Below are 26,826 nucleotides of genomic sequence, written 5' to 3'. Positions count from 1 at the left end.
TATTTTAATTTGTCTCAGAGTCTAACCATCTTCCATTTTGTCTGCCATCAAACTGGCAGAGCTATTTTCTCCAAGTACAAAACTATCAGCTCATTCCCCAATTATGACACTTGATGGCTCCCACTGTCCATGGGATTAGCCAATATATAAATACCTATTGCACACATCTTCCATTCATCCTCTGGAACCCTGCGTTGACACTATGATTTAAGTATAACTTCAGAGCCCTTCTTATCACAGATTTCCAGACAGCTACTACCAATCAAGAGATGTGAACATAAGATAGAACCTATTCATTTATAACATGGCTCTAACCTGCTCTCCAGACTCACTTCCTATTCATATTACTTTCTTTCCCATCCACACTCCATGTTCAGGATGCTTCTGAACTTCCCTACTATGCCATGCTGTTTCAGGCCACTTTAACCTTGTATGTCCTAATTCTTTTATAGAAGAAAACAATTTTTCTATTGGATGGAGTCAATATTTACTAATCTTTCTAGAGTCAGTCCAAATATCACTTCCTTTTGAAGACCCTTCCTGACCAGCAGAGTTAGAAAAGCTTCCTCCTCTATTTACATTATGTTGCAACGATCTATTTCCATACGTGTTGATCTCCTTCTAACTAGAATACGACTTCCTCTGGACTGGCGCCATTTCTTAGTCATCTTTGTATCTTCCCTAGAACTTACTACAGTAGCCGGAACACAGTAGATGCCAAATGAGTGTCTGTTGAATGAAAGACCAAAGAGATGACAAAACAAATGACATGCCTCTAACTGTACATAAGGGTAGGTTTGCAACTCATGGTTCCTGCTAATAGACACTCTCCTCGTAGACTCGCCTGGCTCCAGGCATATCAGGAAAGTTGAGAATTTCACTGATAAAGGACAATAATATTAATAACAATGATGATGATACCAGCTAGTGTTATCGAGCGCTTATTGTGTGCCAAGACAAAAACTGCTTGTTTTAACACTTAAAGAACAGGGAGCAGAACAATCTTTAGATACAACGAAAGAGAAGAGCAGAATAAAGATAATTCTGGTATAAAGAGTCATACTTTGATCTATTATCCAAAAATATGACAAGTGACTGAAACTCCACTGAAGACAGAGCTTCAGATCATTTATTAATACAATGGGGTCAGAGCCAAAGGAAAGACTATCACCTATACATATCTCTGGGTTGGGGAGTAAATAATATTTTTTCATATTATTCTACACTGGCTACAGTTAACATTACCCTAAGAAATGTATTTACCGGTCAAATCTCAATGGTGAAAATTGGCTTAGGATAGAGTCTCTTTGTATTCCAAAGAATAACCATAAGATCTGGGAAAAAAAATAAGCGTGCGGGGACAACAATTTGGAAAGTTAGTGCTGATTGTTGTATGCTCCTTTTTAGAGGCTTACAATGCATATTAGCATATTGGGGATATGAAGACTGCAGTAAGAAAACCTGCTCATTGTGGCTTAACCCAGAATTCTTCATACGCATTTGGCCAGTGAACTTTTTTTTAATAGAATGCCTCGCGTTTATTTCCATGGAATTAGTACAGGGGAATATTGGCTTTGGATGTTCCTAGAAACAGGCCCTCTGTGCTGGGATTCTAGCAGTGGACGTATGCAAAGGGGATTGCTATGAAGACCAGTTTGATTTAGGGAAAGTGAGATTGGCTTTGGTCTGGGCCAGAGGAGGCTCATGAGTGGTATTATCATTTACATGATAAAAATTCAGCCGTATATGAAAGCTTAGGAGAAAAGGCCAACTCTTAATCAGTCGTTTGAATTAACAGTTTAGTTATCAGGGCTGTCTCACACAGTCATAGGAATTTATATTTTCATTTTATCCCAAAGAAAAAACTTGACCATCTTTCTTTAATACTATCAACCTGGAAGCTTGACAGTAAGGATTAAAAATTGCTCCTTCCTTCCCACTTGGTTATTGGAAAGGCTCTGAAAGGTAATCAGTCTTGTGAAGCTACACTTTACAGTCTGCATAAAAATGCCATGATTTCCCTTCCTCTCCCCAACCTAATTGAAAGTGCATAATATCACCCAGCTGGGGAAATGTAAACGGTAAACAGATGCAATATATCATGCTATCACACAAAAGCTGGTTACTAATAGGGACTGGGTGGTTGTCAGGACCAAAAGAAATCTGGAAAACAAGTCTTTTTTTCATCTAGAATGAGAGTTCTTTGTGTCCGCCACCCTTCCCCCTCACCTCCTCCCTCCAGAATTCAAGCTACAGCCCCATTAGACCAAGGTCAGTCAACTCGTTCCTTGCGCGTGTAATTCCAGGGGTCACCTAACAACGTATATTGACTAAAACTCTCTTATATCAGCGTTTCAAGAGATGAGACATTTTATTTTTGGCAGGAGGTGGGCTTGAAATCATCTTCTTTCCTACCTACTTCAATTGTACTGACAGATGGTCTTATTATCCCTTTCCTTAGCTGCTAAGCCTAAAGATCCTTGGCCTTGTCACCTCTTATCTTTCTCTACTTCATCAAACTCCTATTGCTAAGATTATCTCCTTTTCTACCTCTGATCATCCATGAAAATCTATACGGGATCACATTTTCCTTGAGTGTAAAATCCCAACCTTACTTTTCAAGGTTCTCTGCACCTGTGCGGCTGTCTGTAATTCTAGCTCCATTATACCTACACAGAAGTCACCATTCTTTTCTCTGACTCCTCACCTCCCAGGGTCAGGCCATCTTCCTGAATAAGTCTTTCACAGTAGGACTTTTAGGAGACAGGTAAATGTCCCTCCAAGTTTTCATCATTAGTCCTCTGTCACAATATTCATTCAAAAACTGCTCTCTGTTGCACCATGAACTCAATGACAGCTATCCATTCATGCCGCCTTATAACTGGCTATTTGGTTTTATTTTTGATGGCTGATACCTTACGGGCAGGTCAAAGCATAGCTCTTATCAAGAGTCCTATGCCATTTCAGTTTTAATAGATTAAAAGACATATTTTTATCTGCTTCAGCAGTAGAGATGATTTGAAACGTACTGAATTAAAACTGTATTTGTCTTCTAGTAAGTTATATTACCTGTCAACTGGCATCGGTGGATGGTATGGTTTGTTGACTTTGGCATAGAGACCCTCTAAGTGGTCTCTCTCTGGAGACAGTGGACGGCCATCCCGTGGGTAACCCAGTGGTCCAGCCCGAGGTGGAGATGGTGACCTGTAGACATTTGCTGATGCACATGGTTCCCGGAAGTGGTTCACTCTGGCGTAATTGGGGTCCATTTCATCATCGTCCATATCATGCAGTGATCCAATTCCACCAGTAGCATAATCAATAAGACCTCTTGCCTGCTTTTCCCTTAGCTCCTGGTGTTTTGCTCCAATCCTGAAAAAAAAGTAGAACACATAGCAGAGACATATGTGAATTTCATGTTGTAATATGATAGACTCTCCTGAATCTATGTTGATTCCTCCTAATCAGTCACTTAGCTGCTACTCTCCTGTTAACCCAAATTCACACCATGTAGAAACGCCAACAGAATATCCATGGGGTTAATTTTTTATCTCTGACTTTTATTTGTTGCGGGTCTTTACTTCTACAGCAATGCTATAGGTATTTTGACATCTGGCCCACTGATGACTGGGCTGATAGCAGAGTCAGAGGCTGATTTTCATGAAAATTCCCTTCCTACAAATGGGATGTGCCTGGGGGAACAGTACATCTGTGGTGTGATATTATGGAAGTCTTCCTTGGGAGAGGGATGCATGTTAAAGAGCCCATCAGAATCGTATACTTGGGTTGTGATTTCACCATTTGGTACCCTAGAATTCTAGTGTATTCCTTTAAGGAAAAGAGCTTAGCAAAATTGATTTAAATATGAAAAAGAAATACAGAGGCTTTCTGGTCACTAAAAGCAGTGGGATCAGAGGTAATTTATGAGAGATTCTAAGTTTTTTGGTTACACAAATGGGGATCATTGTGCCTCATTATATAGGGGCTAGGGACAGAGTAAAATAGTGAAGAAATTAATAGGCTCCTGACAGAGATGAATTGGCACATATAAGTGAATTAAACATTACTGGCAGAATTCCACAGCGCTCAAGCCTTAAGTGATATTACAAAATGCTACTACTAATCAGTGTGCTGTGTAGACTGCTGGCAATGGAAGCAAAAAATAAACCTAGGTGGATTCCAAATCCATCTGAATTTTAAGAATGTGACATTTAGTCTGGAAAGTGTTAGATCAGCTCTCCTGAATTCTCAGTTGCGTGTTAAAACGCAAAGGTCACTGTGGCATCTTATTGGACAATGGTGATCTGACGGTGTCAGGAGGTGTACTGTGCTAACGAGGAACGAACAGAACCTTACATCACTGGGCAAACCCAGTGCACTGCATGCATACAGGACGGGAGAAGCCAGGCGATGCTGGCTCAGGCAGCAAAAGCCAGAACTCAAGAAATGATGGGGACAAGCCTGGGCTCTGAGAATATGAGAGGGCCGCGGGCTAGAAGTGAAAGATCTGTACATGCCTGGGTACATTTATAGAAAGCTTGGATGAATTAAAAACAAAACAAAACTGAGCTCTTTCGGTATCTTCTCCTCTTCAAGCAAAAACACCTATGTTTGCACGTGGCAGCTAGCTTTGTTTATTATCTTTATCTTTCAAGGCATTTTCTCTTTTGGCAGAATGGCTTCCCTCCCTCCCCCTATCCAGTGGAGAGAAGGCAAGGAAAAACAACAACATGAAGAAGAAGAAGGTATAGGACAAAAATCCAGCATCCATCTCAAGCCACAACAGATGAAAATAAATGTCAGGATACATTGCTGCATATCTCTTTTGACTAGGTCAAATCATGTGCCCTACACATAAGTAATTAGAAGAATTTATATTTTTGTAAAGAGGAGCTTGAATCTCCAAGGGATTCTGAATGAAGATGAAAGGGAGATTACACGGTAGGGTACCTGTTAAGAAGGCCTGCCGGTCCCCTTTCAATGCAGGTTAGTCCTAGGTTCATGGATGTTTGTTTTGAATAATTTTTTATAAAGAAGATAACTCGCTCTATTCTGCAACAAAACTGTCCTCTCAGGGACAGTGCAGACGGGATTATCAGAGAACATTCGCTGCACTATGATGATAGGGATGAATTTCCATGGCAAAGAGAGCGCAGGACATCAATAAAGTCAGGGGGTGGGGTTCTGTGTGGTTACCATGCCTCCTAAGTGCGATGCTTTCATGAGATTTCATGAGGAATCATTCAGTAGAAAGATGAACATCTCATGGAGGCTGCATAAAGCTCCACTTGTGCATTAATGAAAGAAGAAAACAGCAAGCGTGATTTTTAAAAGTCACAGAAATAGGACACCGGTATCTGTGCCCCTTATCTCATCGCTTCCCTTTCTTGGAGGTTTTCTCATTAATTAGACTCTGGGTATGGAAAGATTCTCAGATGAAAAGTACTCTGTGTATGCAAAGCAGTATTTTATCTTGTATTTTTTCTTTCTAAAACAAAACTAAATTTCTCCTTGATCCTCTCTGCAACACTGTTTCAGTAACTAATTTCATATTAATCACTCAGTAGGTAAAATAGCAATTTTTCTGAACCGCCATTATTATGCCATATGTCAGGGTCTCTCCATGTGGGGGAGGACAAGGCAATCTGAAAAGGGGTGTATGGAGGCAGAAGAGACTCTGTCCAGAGAGAAATGTCAAGGAAATGGATTTTTGTTTTGTTTTGTTTTGTTTTGTTTGTTTTTGGTAGTTCTGACCTCTCTCTGCCCTAATTCGGTGTGAGAATTCTAATTGTTTATTATCATTTCCACTTAGAGGTCTCCATATCACTGGGACCTCAACCTGTTAAAATATCTATTTTTCAAAATAGCTCTTGATCGTATGTCCTTTTTATTGGATGGTACCATCGGCTTTCCCATTCTCCCCAGCACAGTGCCTTTGAATTACTTAAATTTCTTTTCTCTCTTTCCTTGCAAAAGCATTGTTGTTTCTTGTTTCCATTATAACTCTTGGATACCCTCTTTTGTTTCCATTTCTTTCATCAAACTCTAGTATTCAGGCTTAATATATAAAGCCTGAAGTACACAGTGCCTACCTGTGTACTGTCCAATATGGTGGCCACTACCACATGATGCTATAAACATTTAAATTAGAATTAACTACAGTGAACTGAAATTTAAAATTCACTTTCTCAGTTTCATAAACCACATTCCAAGTGCTCTATAGCCACATGTGGCTCATGACTACTATACCAGACACTGTAGATAGATATAGACTAATTCCATCATTGCAGAATGTTTTCTTGGACTGTGCTAGCCTAGATTATTCTAACATTTTTTTTGGTGTATTATCTTATAATGCTTTAATATCTGCCTTATAAGACTGTTGGATAAGCTTCCCTAAAGACCATTTACATCATATCTCTGTCAGATCAAGGATTTCTAACAATAGATTATAGTAAATGATGGAGTAAGAGTATGGTTACTTTATTTCCCTCCCTCAAACTCTAAATGAACAAGCAAATTGAGAAATTGGGAAGGAAATTTCATCTACAGTAGAATTAGAGAATGACCATAATCTTACACCATGCAATGAAATTTGGACTCACCCCAAAAGAGGGAGTACATCAAGAGCTGATACATGCCTCTGTCTCTAGCAGGGTACACATTTCACTGAAAGTAAGATCCAGAGTCCAGACGACTACAGACAACAAACTTTCATTCAGAAAAAATATAGTTTGAAGGCTAGTGTAAGATCCTGGAATTGAGGGGTAAATCTTTGTGAGGTGCCGAATTAAGCTTGGAGGAGAGGTGGAGCTAGAAGATTGATATTTCCTCTGGGACATATATTTTGTCCTACACTGAAGAACCTTCATGGAGTAAAAGGAGAGAAGAGAAAAGAAGCTCCAACCTATTTTGTAGCTGAAAGGCAGAATTAGCAGAGCAGAGATAAACAAACACAAACTCATCAAAATAAAACCAATAATCTAAGAGGCTTCTCTAAGGAAGCTGATCTCTTTCAAATTGATCTGCTCTCCCAAAATGGAAGACCATGGAAAACAAGCCCCCCGGGCATGCACCCGGCAGATGTGGCAAGAAGATATTTTGGAAGAACATATGGAATTGAAGCTATCTACCAGTGACCTTAGATCTCTATGCCCTCCATGTCCTCTAACACTATAAGTATTATTTAAACACTATATAATATGAAATTAATTTAATGGGTCATAACAAGCTTTTGAAAAAATTAAATACGATAAAAGAGAAAATATTAGGGGTTACTAATGCATGTAGTATGCATAAGTATTATTTCCAGAAGGAGAAGAATCAAGTCTTCTAAAAATTCAGGCAAACTGAGGCTAGCCTCAAACATAAATAAAGCCCAACGAAAAACATTCTCAAACATTTCAAAACTCAAGGGACTATAGCTTGTTGACCTGTTGTGAAAAACTACTTAACAATTATAATCAGTCAACCAAAATTGAATCAAAATGAGGAAGTCAACTCGATAAAGCTGTGGAATGACAGGTGTGATGGTGAGCAGGACCTTAACCTCACATTAAGGGTAAACATTTGTAGCAGCATAATTATGGAAAAACACAAATATGATAAATGCTGGCAATATAAACATGATAATCATTAGTGAAAGTCAGAAATCAATAAGGATGTTAGGAGACAGTGTATTCATTCCCTCACTTTTTAGAGTAGGGATCAGTAGTTACTGTTGAAAGTTGATAAATCAGGAAATAGAGGATGTGGTATATACTAAATATTACTACAAGAAAAAGCTACTCAAACAACAAATTATCAGAAGAGGGATGGACAAAACAAAACTCCGACCATATAGAAAACAGGAGAAGCTGTAAAAAAGAGTAATATAAAGTCAGATGACTAGATTTATCTTTTATGACAATAAATGAAAATGGAATAAATGTCTTTATTGTAACTAAGGAATCCCAGATATGATAAAAAAGAAAAACATAGTACATGCTATCAAAATAGTGAAAAATGAAGAGTCGCCTAAATGTGCAGTAACAGGGGACTAGGAAAGACATATGATGCAGCTAAAAAAATATGAGCATACTATTCCCATACTAAAAGGAAATAAGATATACATATGTGCCAAGATAGATATAGATATTTGTATGATATATTACATATTCTTGCATATACATAGAAAATGTCTGGAAGGATAGAAAAGAATTTCCTAACAGTGATTGCTCTGGAAAATGTAATTGGAGGCACACTATCTGAATTTTTATACCATACATTTTTAGGATAATTTAAAATATTTAAAAAATATAAAAAAGTCCCTTAGAACTACATACTGACTGTCATAGTGAATCAAAACTTAAAAAAAAAAATTTAAACAGGCAACAGCAGGCATCCTTTGTCTTGCAAACCTGATTTTTCATGATTCCATTATCAACTCAGTTATGACAATTTTTTCCAAATTACTGTTCATTGAACATTTGTTTGGTCCATTTCAAATCAACTGCTTTTGCCTAGAGTACCCATTCTCCATTAATCAAATCTGTGACTCGATTCTTTCTAGAATAAAAACTCTATTCATTTAAAATTCATTTAAACTCATTTACAGCTCCATATTGATCTCCACAATTCCCCTCTTCAACTCATATATCCAGTAAATTCTCTATTAATCTGTAATTGTTACTATGATTTTGTAAAAAAAAAAATCAAAATAAAAAAATAAAATGAAAAGAGTTTTGTTTCATTTCTAGACATTTTGCTTCCAGAACTAGACTATAAGCTCCTTGAGGGTCCTGTGAGTTCTCTTTCTGTTAATTTTGGCTGAATAACTGATTTATCACTCATACTTACTGATATTAGATCATATAGTAGAAATAAAAAAATAAAAGAAAAATTCTCAGTCCCCAACTCACTGTCAGGGAGATATACGCAAGTAACTACAATTCAGCGGGAAAACAAAGATACTGCATGTACAGAGGTCAGAGTCAATTCAGCCTCAGGGTTCTGAGGGAAAATCATGAAGGTGGTGCCACATGGACTGGATTTTTATTTAAGTTTATTTTTTTGAGAGAAAGAGAGAGAAAAGGAGCAAGCGGGGGAGGGGTTGAGACAGAGGGAGACAGAGAGACTTCCAAGAAGGCTCTGTGCTATCAGCGTTGAGCCAGAAGCAGGGACCAAACCTACAAACCATGGGATCATGACCTGAGCTGATTCCAAGACTTAGACACCTAATCACTGAGCCACCCAGGGCCCCCCATGTGAACTGGATTTCGCAGGAACCTGTCCACCTTGTTCCAGGAGGACAGGAGAGATATAGAAATGGTATGAGGTACTCCAGTGAGAAGGAAGGACCCAAGTAAAAGGGCATGGAAGTGCATGATTTATTTCATGCTGGGGGGAAAGTCTGATATGCAACAGACTGGTTTGAGTCATCCACCCATACTTCTCCCACAAAAGGAACACATTTAGTAGGCAGTATTGGCAAATTTCTTTAAGGTTGATGTAACATGAGTTCAATATTTAAAGTTTTGATGAGGAAAGTCCTATTATGCCTTTTTTCATTTGTTTGTCTAATCTTTCATTATAAAAGGAAACAATGATACAGAAAGTCATGCAAAACAAATCTATGGATCTAAGAGCTGCTCTAAAGCAAACATGATTGTAACTATCAACTGAGGTCAAGAAATTGACCTTTGCGGGATAAGGTCTCCATAGGGTCTCTCTTCACAACTACAGCCATATTTCTACGTTACATATGTATCTCCTTTCTTCCACATTAAGAATCTTGCTCCTCAAGACACAGGGAATACTAGAACTAAATATCCCATGATTACAACTTGCTCTACTCTGTATTACATATATAACAGTTTCAGAATAGCAATACCAAATACTACCACTAACAAAATGATTATAAAAAGAGTTAAACTTCTCTTTTCCATATGTTCTTTCTGTCATCCCTACATTTTTGTAGTTGTATCACATCTACATTGTTAAGGCATATAGCAGCTACATACTGTCATTAGTTCAGCTTTCATTTAATCTTAGCTCTACAAATAACTAATACATTAAAATAAATACCTATTTAATAAAGACCAAAAGTTGTGAATGATATGCCAATGAATATGCAGTTATCTACTGGATTCCTCAGGAAGAACTCATGGAACAGTGTTTCTTCAGGTGATAACAGTGTGTCTTTTAAATTTTTTTTTCAACGTTTTTTATTTATTTTTGGGACAGTGAGAGACAGAGCATGAACGGGGGAGGGGCAGAGAGAGAGGGAGACACAGAATCGGAAACAGGCTCCAGGCTCCGAGCCATCAGCCCAGAGCCTGACGCGGGGCTTGAACTCCCGGACCGCGAGATCATGACCTGGCTGAAGTCGGACGCTTAACCGACTGCGCCACCCAGGCGCCCCAACAGTGTGTCTTTTATACTTCACAGCCACATTTGCTGTATATAAAATTATCTACCTTTCCACTTGAGTATTTAAATATGTGACATCATTTTCTTATGACAAAATGCTATTGGAAAAGTTGGATGATAATCTAATTTTATTTCTCTTATAAATTACTCTTTTTGCTTATCTTGTCAAATTCTTTTCTTTGAAGTCCAATGATCTTACTAGAAAAGTCATTCTGGGTGGATAATGCTTTCAATATATACTTATAAGTGTACTGCTTCTATCAGAAAAGTTTTCTTGAATTATAGTTTTTATCGTTAATGTCGTAGGATACAAGTTGCACATAGAAAAGTCAATTGTATTGTACATACTAGTAGTGAAGAGGTACTCAATAAAATCAAGAAAACAATACCATTTAAAGTAGGATTAAAGAACATTACAAACTTAAGAATAAATTTAACAAAAGATGTGCAAGTTCTCTGCACTGAAGACAATAAAATACTTGTGAGACAAATTAAAGAAGATCTAAATAAATGGAAAGTTCTACTTTGTTCATAGAGCAGAAGAGTCAATATTGCAAAATGTCAATTCATCCAAATGAAGAGATTAACATCTTTCCAATCAAACCCCTATCAGGTTTACTTTCCAAAAATTAACAATGTGATTTTAAAATTGATTTGGAAAGTTAAGGGCAAAGAACAGCCAAAATAATTTTGAAAAATAAGAATAAGTTTGAAGATTTACACTACTATCTTTAGGACTTACTATAAAGCTTCAGTAGTCGGGGCAATGGTTAGACAAATAGACAAATGGGATAGAAGGCAGAGTCCAGTAATATACCCACACGTATTTGGTGAAGTGATTTATAACAAACATAACGAAACAATTTGATTTAGAAGGGAGAATCTCTCAGCAAGTGGTGCTGGAAAATCTCTAAGGGAAACAAGAACTCTGGTGCCTGCATTATAGTATAACAAAAAACAATCCAAGATGGAAGATAAGCCTGAACATAAGGGCTACAACAATAAAGCTACTAGAACAAATAAAGGAGAATATCCTTACAACCTTGGGGTAGACAAATAGTTCTTGGAAAGGAAAGAAAGCGTGGGTCATAGAAGAAAAAATTGGTTAAGTTGAACTTCACCAAAATTAAAAACTTCTCATTAAAAAGCATGAGGAAAATGATTGGCAAATGAGAGAAGACATATGTGACACACATATCTAACCAAGGATTTATATAAAAAATACTAAAACTACTTGCAACTTAGTAACAAAAGGAAAAATGACCCAATTAGAACTGGGCAAAAGATATAAACAGATACTTTACAAAGGAAGATCTAGAAATGCCTACTAAGCAAATAAAGATACACTGAATGTTAGAAGTCATTAGAGAAAGGCAAATTAAAGCCACAATGAGATACCCTTATCAAAATGAAGAAGAATGACAACACCAAACGTTGGAAAAGATGAGGAGCATCCAGAACTTTTGTACACAGCTGTTGGAAAATAACAGAATCCTTTTGGAAAAAGATCTGGGAGCCCCTTATAAAACTAGACATGCACATGACCTAACAATTCACCTCTCAGATACACAAGAGAAACCATAACAGAGGTCCACAGAAATCCTTAAAGAGTGTGAGGTAGCAGCCTTATTCATCATGGCAAGAAATGGAAATAACTCAGATGTCCATTAGCAGGAGAATGGATAACCAAACAATGATGTGTTCATATGACAGACTGTAAATCAGCAATAGCAACAACAACAAAAAAAGCTACTGAAATAACAACAGGGATGAATCTCAAAGTTATCATGCTCAGTGAAAGAAGCTGAATATACACACACATAAACTTACTACCTGATTTCAATTGTAAGAAATTCTAGCTTAGGCAAAGCCATCCTATGGTGATAGAAATGAGATCAGTTCATTCCTGAAGTGGGGGATGCACTGAACAGGGAAAGGCATGGGAATGGGAAGCATTCTTGGGTGAGAGAAATATTCTGTATCTTGAAATACATTCATCAAAATAGAATACATTCTTCTGTTGGGGCACCTGGGTGGCTCGGTCGACTGAGCCTTGGTCTGACTCTTGATTTCGGCTCAGGTCATGATCTCACATCGTGATCTCACAGTTTGTGAGATCAATCCCTGTGCTGTCCGTGCAGAGCCTGCTTGGGGTTCTCTCTCTCCCTATCTTTCTGCCCTTACCCTGCTCACACTCTCTCTTTCTCTCAAAATAAATAAACTTGAAAAAAAAGGAATACATTCTTTTGTTTATATGAGACTTATATATTTCACTGTATGCAAATTATAGCCCAATTAAAAAAAACTTAAAACAGAAAACAAAATTAAAGCAAAAAATGCCAATGACGCTATTTATATCTTTTAAAATAAATGTGATGCGGGGTGCCTGGGTGGCTCAGCAGGTTAAGCGGCCAACTTCTGCTCAGGTCATGATCTCACAGTCCGTGGGTTCGGGACCCACGTCAGGCTCTGTGCTGATGGCTCAGAGCCTGGAGCCTGCTTCAGATTCTGTGGGTCTCTCTCTGTGTGCCCTGCCCCCCCGCTCCACTCTTTCTCTCAAAAATAAACATTAAAATAAATAAATAACTAAAATAAACGTGATGGAACCTAACAAATTAGAACTGTTCAATTCTAAGTTTACTTATATAGAATTCTTTCTCTTTTAAAGACATTACCTAAAAATAATTGTTATCATAACAAATTAAGACAATTAAGACAGTGATTGCTGGGAAAATATTCTAACTGCGTAAGGAAACACATCCTCTTTTCAAGCAATTTGAACACTTCTAAAGTACCAATTTATAAGCCAGCTATTGATTTTGATAAGTACATATCATTCTTATTGATCCATAAACACATTCTCCAAAGACCAGACAACTTGTTTTGAGTCTATCACAGGTTTCTGCATTCATCATTCAATAAATGTTTATCGAGCACGTACATGTTTTAGGTTTTGTTCTTGATGCTGAGATTGAGCACTGCATAGAAATCCTTGCCTTTATAGAATTTATACTCTAGTCAGGGGAGGCAGAAACAGGCAACAAATTAACCAGGCAAAATAAAAAATAATGTCAGATGGCAATAAGTGCTATAGAGGAAAATAAAATAGGGAAAGGTGTTAGGAATGTTGAGGGATAGAGTGGCAAGGTTACACATTTAAATATGTGGTAGAGTAATATGTGGAAATATTAAGTTAAAGGCTTGAAGAGGAGGGTAAAATGTTCACAAATAATTGGGAAGTATATCTCAGTCAGAGGGGACAGCAAATACAAAGGCCCTGAGGCAGGCAAGGAGGTCAATGTAAGAGAGTGAGGAGTCAGAGGGCCAGGGAGGAAATTAGAGCCTAGATCATGTAGGGCCTTGACGTCTACGCTAAAGCTTTTGGCCTTCACTCTCAGTGAGGTAGGAAGCCAATGGCACGTTTCAAGCAAAGAAGCCATATGATCTGACTACATGTTAAAGGAAATCTCTTTGACTGCTATAGCTGGGAAGGTCGTGGGGGTGTGGGGTGAGAAAAAAGCCATGAAGACCAGTTGGGGGTTATCAGAATAACCCAGATGAGAGATGGTGGCTTGGATGAAGGTGTAGCAGTGGAGATGGTAAGAACTGGTTGGATCTATGAGCTAAAAATAAAACTGAATTTTTAGAAAAATCCTGTAAACAAGGTTGTTCTTCAAACACTCCAAATCAGGGAGGTTAGCAAAGAAGAGCCGATCCTAGCTCATATTTCATCTATCCAGCAGGAAGAACATATATCAATAGTATTTATGATGAATTTTCCCATGATTATAGAACTCACTTCTCACAAGGCACACAAGTCTCAATTTTAGAGATGAGGAAACTGACGTTCAGAAAGGTTAGGTGTTTTGTCAGAGACTGTATATTTGGTAAGTGGCAGGAAACAGAGTTTTGAATTCCACCTAGGTGCTTGACTTCAGTATGAATGTTTCTTTCATTTATATTAGGTACAAACAATCTAAACATGATCACATTACAGTTTTTTTCATGTTTGTTTATTTTTGAGAAAGAGAGACAGAGTGTGCGTGGGGGAGGAACAGAGAGAGAGAGGGAGAAACAGAACCCAAAGCAGGCTCCAGGCTCTGAGCGGTCAGCACAGAGCCCGACACGGGGCTCGAACTCACAGACTGCGAGATCATGACCTGAGCCAAAGTCAGATGCTCAACTGACTAAGCCACCCAGGTGCCCCTAAACATGATCACATTTAAAAAATGTATATAGTGAAAGTTTTCAGCTACCCCAAAGTACAGAGTATAGTACAATGAACCTCCATATACTTATTATCCCGTTCTTTGTTCTATAAAGATGTTACCACATTTTTATCTAATTTTTCTTTAAAAATTTGTTTTTCGCTAAGTATTTTGAAGGCAAATCCTAGTCACTTATTCTCTATATACTTGAGAAAACATATCACAAAAAATCATTAACATTTTATAACAACGATGCCATTATCCACTTGAAAATTAACAATATTCCTTAATGTCATCTAAAAACCTAGTTCATAAACGAATTTCCCCGAGTGCCTAAAAAATGTCTCTTTCTCAGTGGATTTATTTGGACCAGGCTCCAAAACTATCCACACATTACATCTGCTTACGTCTCTTAAGTCTCATTTCCTGTAAAGAACTATATTCTTTTTCCTTTTTAATTGTTCCATGCCACTGAATTGTTGCAGACACCAGGCAGATTGTCCTGTAGGTGGTCCCGCATGCTAGATTTGTTTGCTTCTTTGTGTCGTGATTAAACTTATTCTTCCACTCCCCACATTTCCTGTTTATGAAAAGTACTTCCAGATCAGCAATGCCTGGTCGATCTTTTTGGTGATGGTGGAAATATTCTATGTATGTGCTGTTTAATACAGTAGCATGTGTGACTACTGAGCACTTGAAATGTGGCTAGCGTGACTGAGGTACAAATTTTTTTTTATTTTAATTTTTTTAAGTGTTTATTGATTTATTTTTGATGGGGAGGGAGGGGCAGAGAGAGAGGGAGAGAGAAAATCTGAAGGTAGCTCCATGATGTCAGCACAGAGCCCTATGTGGGGCTTGAACTCACAAACTGCAAGATCATGACCTGAGCCGAAATTGAGTCAGATGCTTAACCAACTGAGCCACCCAGGCACCCCTAAACTTTAAATTTTTAATTATAATTAATTTAAATATAAATATTACACGTGACTAGCAGCTATTTTATTGGGCAGTGTAGCTGAACACTTAGTTTCAGGTTCAACTTTTGGTGGGAAAGGGTACTGTGGTGAGTTGAATGTTGGTCCCCCAAAAGATGTGTCTACCTGGAGCCTGTTAATGTGAACTTACAATGAAGTTTGATTACCCTGAATTACAGAGTATAGGGGAGGCAGAATTAATGCCTAATTCTTTTTAATTGCTAGGTTTTCAGAGGAAGCGGTTAGTACCCTAGCAATTCCAATGGTGACCAATGGTTTGTTAGACATCTTTTTGGGGGAAATGAAGGGTTGTGAGTATCATTATGAACTCACATTCAAAAACAATACATATTTAGGGTTTTCAATCAATTGCATTCCTTACTCTTTTTTCTTGCACACATTACCCCATATTTAGTAAATGGAAACTGCTTTATGTTGGCTCCTTTGTCCTTTTGGCTGGACCGAATTGTCTGTGATAGCTTCTTTGCTTTCTGACAAATAAGTTGTCCCAGCTTCATGTTGAGTATCTTGTATTCCTACCTTGGAAGCAGCCATTTCACCCAGGAACTCATTCTTTCTAGTGGGATGTGATATCCAGAGAACACAACCTGGGCTCTAGGAAGTTCACTGCTTCTGTGCCTTTCCTTCCTTCCTTCTTTCCTTCCTTCCTTCCTTCCTTCCTTCCTTCCTTCCTTCCTTCCTTCCCTCCCTTTTTTATATACCAGTAAATTTGTTTTAATTTATTTTAAAAAATTCAAGTTACTTAACATACAGTGTAGTATCAGTTTCAGGAGTAGAGCCCAGTGATTCATCACTTACATGTAACACCCAGGGCTCATTCCAACAAGTGCCCTCAATGCCCATCACCCATTTAGACCATCTTCCCACCTATCTTCCCTCCAGCAACCCTCAGTTTGTTCTCTGTATTTAAGAGTTTCTTATGGTTTGCCTCCCTCTCTGTTTTATTTTATCTTTCCTTCCCTTCCCATAGCTATGTTCATCTGTTGTGTTTCTTCACTTCCACATATGAATGAAATCATATAATATTTGTCTTTCTCTGCCTGACTTATTTCACTAAGCATAGTAGGGCACATGCCCCCCAAATATAGCAGCACTATCAACAATAGCCAAATTATGGAAAGAGCCCAAATGCCCATTGACTGATGAATGGATAAAGAAGATGTGGTTTTATATCTACAATGGAATACTGCTTCTGTGCTTTTTCCATGGACAGAGCTAGGAGATATGTCTTTTCAAAAAAAAAAAAAATTCAAGTTCATACTGCTCTTCCCAATTCAAATTTAACATTACGGAATCCTTACTTAACTTTTAAAAAGTTTATATTTGTTTATTTCCTATAAATGAAAAATCTTGATTCTTAATACTACTGACAAAATTATTTGTGTTATCATATCCCTAATTTAAAGTACATATAGTCTTAAAATAATGCCAGTATTACTAAAATACCATTGAATGAAGTTCAAGATGTTCACCATTTCTTGTTAGAACATATCCCACTGATTATGTAGAAAATGCTGTGTTCTATCATTCCTTTCTTTTTTTCTGAGTCATTATGCAGCCAATTTGTTTCATAGTTAGGTTGTTCTGGTTTGTTTTTAGTTTTTAGGCATTGCCTTTTTTTTCTTTTGATTTAATTTCATTTGTTAAATACATAAAACATTTACATTTCTAAATTCAACTATATACAACATACAATTACGTGGCTTTCAAGAGTCCTCTCTATCGTAAGCAACGTAACTATACTTAATTTTTCAAATGAAAGCAAACATGCTTATATATCAATGTTCCTTCTTTTTCGCACAAGAAGTAGGATACATTTTCCTCTACATTTTGCTTTTTCCCATAGCAATTCAGAAGACATCTCCATTATTAGTGAACAGAGATCTTTCTCATTAAAAAACAACAACAACAAAGAAGTTTCATAATAGTCTACTGTGTGGACATACTTCTGTTTCTCTAATGGGTCCCCTATTTTTGAATATTTGGCTCTTTTCAATCTTCCACTGTTAGAAATAATGCCATAATGACAAATCTTATGCAAAAGTTAGGTCCATATTTTTGCTATTGCCACTTTAGGATGAATTCACAGAAGCAGGATTGCCGGCCCACGGAGAAACTCACATATAATACTTCCAGATGATGACAAATCTCCTTCCATGCTTGATCTCTTTGCATTGCCACTTGCAACGTAGGAGGGTGTCTTCCTCTACCATGTCACCAACAGAATGTGCTGCTGGACTCTGGGATATTTGATAAGCGTAGGTGAGAAGCGATAGTTTTAATTAGCCTGTCTCTTATTATGTGATGCTGAGTATCTTTTCATATGTTTAAGGGCCATTTTCATTTCCTCTTCTGTGAGCTGTCCGTATCTCTTGCTGATTTTCCCATCAGATTGTCAATTTTCCCCTCGATTTTTCGAAGACCTTTGCGTAGTAGTGATATTAGCACTTTATCTGTGATGTAAGTTGCATATATTTTTGGCAAGCTGTCATTTTCTGTTCATGATTCCACATTATTGATCAGTCTTTCATACTTTGTACTGTACCCTCAAAAGCTTTATTAACTATTGTTACTCTTGCATATTATTTCCTGATGGATTTGTCTCGTGCAGAATGCATCAACAGTAGAGTTCTGACTGGCTTGCCCAGTTCTGGGAAGATGTAGGCACTGACATGCTCTTTGTTCCTACCGTGTGAACCCAAACAACAGAGACAGAGATGAATAGACAGCAGAAGAGGAGGTTTGCTACCTATAGTGGTGACAGTCGTTGAGGTCAGAAAAGGTTTTTCAGGGGAGAGCTATGGGGTAAAAGAAGTAGTACCATTAAAAGAGATTATAAACTACCTGCTGTACAGCTTTCTTTTTTGACAGTGGAGATAATTTGTCCTGCTATCACTCCTGCTCTTATAATAGAAGCTGCAATTAGGTCACTACAATTATCCTTTGTTCCAGTGACCAGACCCAGTTTCTTCAGCTTTTCCTTCTGAATGCGGTTTCAGAGCTGCAAGTGTACCTGGCCAAGACCAATTACAGCTTATTATTGCTGCTATTATTACTATTATTTTTCTCACCAGCCAATACAGAGTTACATACAGTCCTTGTGATCAATATTTCATCTTTTCAACAAAGCTGTTTTAACTGCATTAATATTTTTCACGGTTTTCTCATCCCTGCCTGCGCATCTGTAACATTTTCTAGATGACCTTCTTTTGTCCTGTCCATTTTTCTTGTCAGCCTAAACCAGACCTGATGTGGTAAGGGAGCTAGGTTGATGAAACAATTGATCATTTCTCTTGAAATGAATAAATACATTTATGTATAATGCATTGTATATTCTGCAATACTGACATGCAAATTCTTTAGTGCTGTTAATTGAATCTTTTAGGTAGGCTTTTTCTTCACATTTTTCTCTTTGTGTGCACACACACACCACACTGAGTCCTTCACAGTTCGCAGAATCAAATTAGGCTATTCCTTGTGGATATTGTGCCTGAATATCATACGTGAATTTGTGTCTAGGCTTGCCAAATATCATGAGGCAAAGGTCATGCTAATGCTCATTAGAGCAGGTGAAGGCAATGAAGTTTGGGAAGCCTATGAGACTTATGTGTGGTCTTAGAACATTCTAATCCTGGAGGTCCCTGAGAGGTTAACTGGTTCTTTGCCCAGGTGGGACGACCAGAGGAAAGACTTCCATATCGTACATGGCCCAGAACCAACCAAATTTCCCATATCAGATGGCTTTTTATCTATTTGACATTGAATATTTCATATTCTAAAATCCTGGTGGTCATTTTCAATTCCTACTTATAAGGGACATTTTTTACAATGTCAAAGTGGCAAGATTCTTTAGTACCTTCCCACTGCTACTAAATACTACCATTTCAAGAGACTTGCCTTTTCAGTGAAGACTCTCCTATCATTGCAATTTACATTTTCCCTAAATTTATACCTTTCCCAAACCCATTAAACTTTCTCTATTGCTAATGTACTGAGTTCCTGTAATTTATATTCTCGTAATGTGAACAAATTTCTCAGAAATGCTTAGTAAACATACTTAGATTTCATTGGGAAATTAGCCCTAAAGAGGGGTTGGGGTGGGGGAGGGGGACAAATGATACAGTGCTTACTATTTTCTCTGATAATGGTTTCCTTAGAGCAATTCTAGACAGTGTCCCTACAAAAGGCCTCACTATGCAGTGAAGACATTAAGAGATCCTCTAGATTGTTGGCCAAACTCACACTGAAGAACGCATCTGCCCTTGAGAGAGCTCTGCTGGTTGGAAAAAGTTTGTAACTTGTTGATGTACTTCATTCTTACTCTTTATTCTTATTGTTACCGACATGTGTATGTAGCAAAAAAACCCAGCCTGATTTATTTTTTATATTCCCTGTTCGTATGTGTCCCCTGTTTGCAGCACTGCGAGAAGCAGAAGGGAAAGTAGGTTTTCTGTATTACAATGATCAGGAACATGGTGCTAATCCTAGGGACTGCCAGGGGTGATATCTGCAAAAATAAATGACTGGCCTTTGACATGGTAGTGGTTGTCATCATATGGAAATGAATGAGGCTAAATCCCAAACGTTGACTGCTTGGGGTTATCGTAAGTCTACGCAAACTTCCTGGAGAGGAAACAGGAAAAATACAGAGAATAAAAGGAAATAAGCTACATTTCCTTTCCTTTCCCTTCAAACTCTTCTTTTCCTTCCATTTTGTCACCTGGAATTTCACACCTGGCCAGTGCTCCCCTGGACATGTCTTTGATCTCTGCCTCTGCAAGCTTGCTCGCAATGAAAATGTGCTGAAACATGGGGAACATGTGGACATTCACAAGGCATAGGCTGCTCTATTTCCTTTGTTTTCTTAGCCATAAGTGCCAGATTCCTCAAGGCTGTGAACGTCCACTCCCACATTGAATAGCATGTTTGAAAGAACTCTGGGCTTATGAAGAGCTCTAGAAGTACTACTGACCTCCACAGGGCCTGGGAAAGCCATTTTAGCTATGGAACCATGGTTGTATCTCATACAAGGATAAACACACACTTTATACCTACTGTCTCCATCCAGCCAATATGTGAGGGGCACTCTTACTCTGAAAAGTCATGTTCCCTGCACGATGGAGAATTTAAAAAGAAGTAGAAAACACAGTCCGTTCCCTCTTATCCTATTTGTACAGGATCTTTTAAAGAGGTTAGTAAAAATATTTCATTCAACTCTTGCATTTTCTGCAGTGTTTTTAGGATTGTCATTTTTGGCTTTTTATGATGTCTTTGTCCTAGAGAAACTATAGAATATTCTCAAAAGTCCAGATACATGCCAAAAAAAAAAAATGGGGCCTGTCAGTCCGTTTGGTTTCTTTGGTTCCAACATTCACTGAGTAGTCGCTATGTACTAAGAACTGTGCTAGGTACGTGAAAAGGCCAGGGGATATTTAAGGGTCAGGTGGAAGGACCAATCAGGTCTGCAGACTAAGAGCTCCTCCCTCCCACTTATAGAAGGGACAGGCCTGAGATGAACTGATGCCAGGAGCATCCTTGTCATCCGATCCTCCACCATGTGCCTGTGAAGCACAGAAGAAGCCAACAAACCGTCTGAGATGATCACCACCACACAGCCATTGAAGAAGGTCCAACAAGCTCATCTAGGTGGCATGGGTGTCTATGGTGATTCTTTCAAAGAGTCTTGGGCAATTAGGTAACTAGACAGCTACTAGGAATGACCCCTTTTCTTCTCCAGGGTATTGAGCAGAAGTGTTCAACCATAATCACGGGTTCCAACCTAGGTATGTGGAGCCTTGAGGGAGGCTTTTTAAAGAAGCATATGCCACATGCATGTGGTCTTGAGAATTATAGTGAGGGATTTTTATTTGATATGATAGGTAATGGGTACTTGTACATGGGAGTCTAAGGTCTCATGTGTCCTCATCTGTCCCTCCACAGAGACCAACAGACATTATGCCCGGCATATTCTTCTGAGTGTTCATTCTCAGCTCTGACTACTGTATTCTACTCTTGACTGCCTCCTTCTTTCTTGGGCCATCCTTTGTTGCAGGTTTTATGTATAATTAATAGAGAAAATCTCTTACCCTTGTAAAGAGGCTTGGTTTACCTTTTATCAGAACCATAAGCTGCCAAAGTGTCTATAAAGTGTTGGGGAGAAGTCAGGGATTGACATTTCTTCTTTTTTTTAAAGTTTATTTATTTTTGGGGGGGGAGGGGCAGAGAGAGAGAAGGAGAGAGAGAGAATCCCAAGCAGGCTTCGTGCTGTCAGTGCACAACCCGATGTGATGCTCAATCCCATCAACCGCAAGATCATGACCTGAGCCCATCAAGAGGCAGACGCTTTACTGACTGAGCCACCCAGTCATCCCAGAATTGGCATTTCTTACTGTGGTTAGCAGGGTACTGCAGTGGTCTGAGTTTTAAGGTATGGGGAAACAGCCTTCAATTCCCTCAATGACTACCTGAGATGTGGATCTTTATTCAGGCTCCTGCTAGTATTGGGAAAGAATTAAAATTTAAAAGGGAGGAATGGTGTGGCTAGATACCTCCCTACAGGGAGAATCCATTCCTTAAACAGCAGCCTGGACCATCTCTTAAAGAATGTAAGTTAGGCTGCTTTTCTGTTTAAAACACCTTCCATGTGTTCCTTTTATGCTTAGATACAACCCAATCTCCTTCCTAGGACCCAGGAGGTTGTCTCATCAGACACAAGTCTTCCACAACTTTGGTTTATGCCATTCAAGCATTAGTTATCAAACTGCAGTCCCATGGCTTCATTTGCCTCAGGCTTGGTTAGCATTGGCTGCTCTTTGTGCCTGAACTCCTCTGCCTGCAGGTGTTCCTGTGGCTGGCTCTTCACTGTGCTGTGCATCTCAGCATCTCAGACACCCTTCCCCATGCCAACTCCCCATGGTTCTATTTTAATTTCTTTACAGTTTTATCACTACCTGACTTTACTGTCTTCATGTATCTATTTACGACAATATAAGCTTCACAAGTGCGGGGACCTTATGTGCCTTGTCTATCGATACATCCAGCACAGTGCTTGGCACATAGTAGGCACTTAATAATGTGATGAGGGAAGCAAGGTCTGGGAGAGAATGTGACAATGTGACAATGGACACAGAGGTTGGGGAGATGTACTTTGAAGATGGTGGAAGGAGCCATCAGTCAGCCAGGATTGTAGGTAGCTAAATAAAAGGCAAGCAAATGGATTCTCCCCTAGAGCCTGCAGAAGGAATCAGCTTGGCCTACACCTTGACTTTATCCCAATAACACTGATTTCAGTACTACAGCCTCCAAAACTACAAGAGGATAAAGATATGTTGTAAGCCACTAAGTTTGTGATAATTTGTTACGGTAGCAATGGGGAATTAATACAGGCTATGAAAGAATAGAGTTGATGATTCTACCTGAAAAATATGCATTTAGGAATGGCCTGCTTTCTTTCAGAGCCAGGCATGGTGTGATAGTGTTAATCGTCTCTGCAATATAGAAATATAAGCAGTGAAACCAACCTCATACCCTATAGCTCATGAAGAGAATAAGCAAACCAAATTCTGCAAGCCTTTATACCATGTGTCATGAAAAGATTAAGAATATGTATCCCGTGGAATAGACCTAAATGAGTGGCTCCCAATGTCAAACATAACAATGACATTGGAGACACTGCTGTAGGTACAACACACACACACACACACACACACACACACACACACACACACACACACCTGGGTCCTGGCAGCGGATATCTGTAACCCAAGAAATGACTGGCCAGAAGGAGAAATGTGGATTTAAAACAGATGATTTACGGCCTTTCCTGAACAAAGATATCTTCTTATCATCTCCCCAAAATACATTATACAGCACACACTTTCTTTTGCATTTTTAATAAAGCAAAACTTGAAAATGAGCAGCAATCTCTTATTTCCCCTCTTAGAAAATCTACAGTGACCTGCTGGCTAATAATACAGGCGAAGTATCCCAGAAGAGGCTCGTGGTTCATTAAAATAATCAGCATATTCCAATATGCATTCGTCCCTGAAATAATAACAATTCACTTCCAATAAATTAATTACGGTTTTAATGAGTGAAATTTACATTTATATTTCTGTCTTAAGATCTTCATGGGAGGTGGCATCTTCACCCGAACAGTTTCACTGAAGCAAGGCCTTTTTCAGAGTAGACCAGCAGCTGTTGATGGATATGCTAACATTCTGGGCTTTCAGAAATAGGTAGGATGGCGTCAGGGGCCAGACGGCCTGGCTTGAAACCAAGTTCCGCCACCTTTTCATTTTGAGACCACGGGCAAATACGGTAACCTCTCTGTCACTTGTAAAATGAGAACCTACTTCTAAGAGAAGGCTAACTGACTTAATACAACTAAAGTTGTCAGAAGAGTGTGATTGGCACATAAAAAACCATCGTTAACTGTAATCTACCAATAACAATCTAATAACTCTACTAATAACTAACTGTAATATACTAATAACAATCAGCTGACAAAGGTGAAGGGAGGCAGCAGAGAGGACAGATCCCTCAGCGGTCTTCATGTACACACACAGCTAGCAGCACTGAACAGCACTTATCAGTTCTGCTGGCTCCTTCACAGATCCACTTGGAATCCTACCTAGAGTAGATACTTTGAATAGATGCTATTTAACCTAGATTGGCCAGAATGCTCAGGGAACAGGGGGTGTTGTGGTTACTTGAATTGTCAGCACGATTGAGAGCAAAGCTTTTTAGTTTGAATCTGTTGGTCGAAAATCTTTACAAAATATACTGATCCTGGAGTGTATGGGTGGCTCAGTTGGTTAAATGACTGATTCTTGATTTCCGCTCAGTGCTGACAGTGCAGACCCTGCCTGGGATTCTCTCTCTCTCTCTCTCTCTCTCGCTCTCGCTCTCTCTCTGCCCCTTCCCCATTCATGCACATGCTCTCTCCCTCTCTCTCTCTCTCTCTCAAAATAAACAAACATTAGAAAAAAAATAAAATATACTAATCCTTTAGTTTGCTCTAAATGAATTCCCTAAGCAGAATTTTGTTTAGAAAACTGAGAAACAGGCATCATTTTAGGACTGTTGTTCTCAACTCCAATATTTATCCTATAATACTCAAGATACAAGCGTCACAATGGAGTTACCAAATATTACCTGTCCACTGACCTGATCTGCTCAATCTACATTTCCTGAGTGCCTACAAGTGCCTGGAACTGGGGAGTGTGTCTTATTTTCTCCTGATTCTCTCCTCTCCTTTTTTCCCCGTTAGGAGTAGAGTGTTCAAAAGAATTATAAAAGAATCTGGTTAGTTGGGTCCAGATTAATGAAGTTTTGGTATAATAACTAACCTGAAAAAGTTTAAAGAGTAAAGGAACTGTATGGAATATGGAACTTGCTTTTTCAGGCAGCCTGGGTCTGTCATTCTCACGGCCATATAGGGGGCAAAGGAGGAAAAATAGCTTTTTCCCCACTCTATTTTGATTTCTTTCATTTTTTCAAAGCCGTAACAGAAGTTTAGTTTGCTCTACCTTTTTTGATTATGGTGCTATATTATCATATAGATAGACAGATAGTAGACCTTATCAACAGTATGTAGCCCACATATCACATCAGCGGAAATATTTGCGCAAAACTTCCCAGACTACTAAAATTATTATAGTTCATTGTGAAAATATTTAAATAAATGTTGTAATCTTCTGCAGAATAGGCCTTCGGTAATATAAACTTATGACCCAAAGTTATCTGCCTAACTAAACTGTTATTTTCCCAGAAAGTTTTGTCCTAAACTACATTTCAACTGTCTCCTTTGTCAGCTTTAGAGGAAAAAACAAAACAAAACAAAAAAACCCCCACTGTAACAGAAAGTACCCTGATTGCTTGGAAAATCCCTTAGCTTTTAAATAAAAATTTTTCCTGAGTCTTAAATTCCTCTCTAGTTAGCAGCAAAAACATCATATATTATTGATGGGATTAAGAATTTAAAATTTCAAAAGTCTCTTCGATTTGCTGCACAGTTAACTTGTACTTTTATAATTGATTTTAATGATTTCACTGCAAGTGTCTAGGAATATTGGATGATAAAGAAGTTCTGTTCCACCATCCCGGCTGTAACACTATTCTTTTCACGGCTGTCTTCTCTGCGGTCATATAGCATTTTTATATCCCATTACAGTATTTATCACAGTTGAACTTTATTATAATTAGTTGTGTGTTGGTCTTTCTCCTCTCTGTTAATCATGAACTTGTTGAGGGCAGAGACTAGATTGTGTTTTACTCATTTTGCTATTTCCCCTAAGTGCCTAGCTGCTCAATTAATGTTTGCTGAATTATTGAAGAGTTCAGGGCAAAAATAATTAAAAAGTCAAAAGTGAATCATAGCAGAAAAGTATCTACCCCAAATCCTCTAAGTGGAAACATTTCTTATAACTTCAATTTGACTTCAGGTTCAAAGGCATAATGGTGTAGCTCAAGGAAAAAGATCCAGGGACATAAAATATATTAGTTCTCCAAATGATCAAAAATATTAAAATTCATCAAAATACAAATCTTTCTTACATGCTTTTAAAAGAGACTGAAATTGGGAGCTATTCAACTGGAGTGACCAACTAAGGGTGACCTTTCATACGAGAAATGTGAAAAATCAGTAAGAAGAAAATAATTAAAAAAGAAAGTGAATACAAGATGGCAAGGATTAGCAGTAGTTTATCCAAACAAGTTCTGCCAGTTACAAAGACACCTGCTTGTTAGATCTGCAAATGCACAGGAAGTGCATGGGATGCAATAAAGGCCTCAAGTGAGGGCCCTCTAGAAGGCTGGCCCGTAGCCTACATCCTGTCTGAATGGCACCTGAGACTGTCAAACAATAGACCACATTCAACACATTTCTGTACTTCACTGGAAGGTAAAGGGGGCTGGAATGGTCATCTAAGAAAGTGTCCAGCATGTGAGGATCAGGTTGGAAGATTATGAAGACGAGGTGCAAAGAGATGCACTCAATCAATGGGGGAAGGAATAGGCCGCCTTGTTCAAAAAGACGACATGCCCTGGCGCCCTCTCCTTTGCCCTGTCAGCTGTTCTCCCTGAAATTAGGGGTTCACTTGTTTCCTTAGCTGGAAAGCCTTGGTCCAAGAGAATGCATTTTATTTTTTAATAATTTGTTAATGTTTATTCATTTTTGAGAGAGAGAGAGAGAGAGAGAGAGAAAATGGGTG

The 26,826-nt window shown here is 38.5% G+C and overlaps 1 protein-coding gene across 2 annotated transcripts in view; it reads right to left on the bottom strand.

Moving 5' to 3' along the window:
* The window catches only part of PARD3B (par-3 family cell polarity regulator beta), a 1,020,722-nt gene that overhangs the window by 160,133 nt on the left and 833,763 nt on the right, over positions 1-26,826 (bottom strand). For both annotated transcript variants that reach the window (XM_043577601.1, XM_043577602.1), the window contains exon 20: positions 3,070-3,372. In XM_043577601.1, coding sequence (XP_043433536.1) covers positions 3,070-3,372 — 303 coding nt within the window. The remainder of the gene's footprint in view (positions 1-3,069; positions 3,373-26,826) is intronic.

The sequence above is a fragment of the Prionailurus bengalensis genome, chromosome C1 (assembly GCF_016509475.1).
Source record: "Prionailurus bengalensis isolate Pbe53 chromosome C1, Fcat_Pben_1.1_paternal_pri, whole genome shotgun sequence".
Lineage (NCBI taxonomy): Eukaryota > Metazoa > Chordata > Mammalia > Carnivora > Felidae > Prionailurus > Prionailurus bengalensis.
The sequence above is the reverse complement of the archived record's forward strand: the minus strand, read 5'-3'. Positions and strand labels throughout refer to the sequence as shown.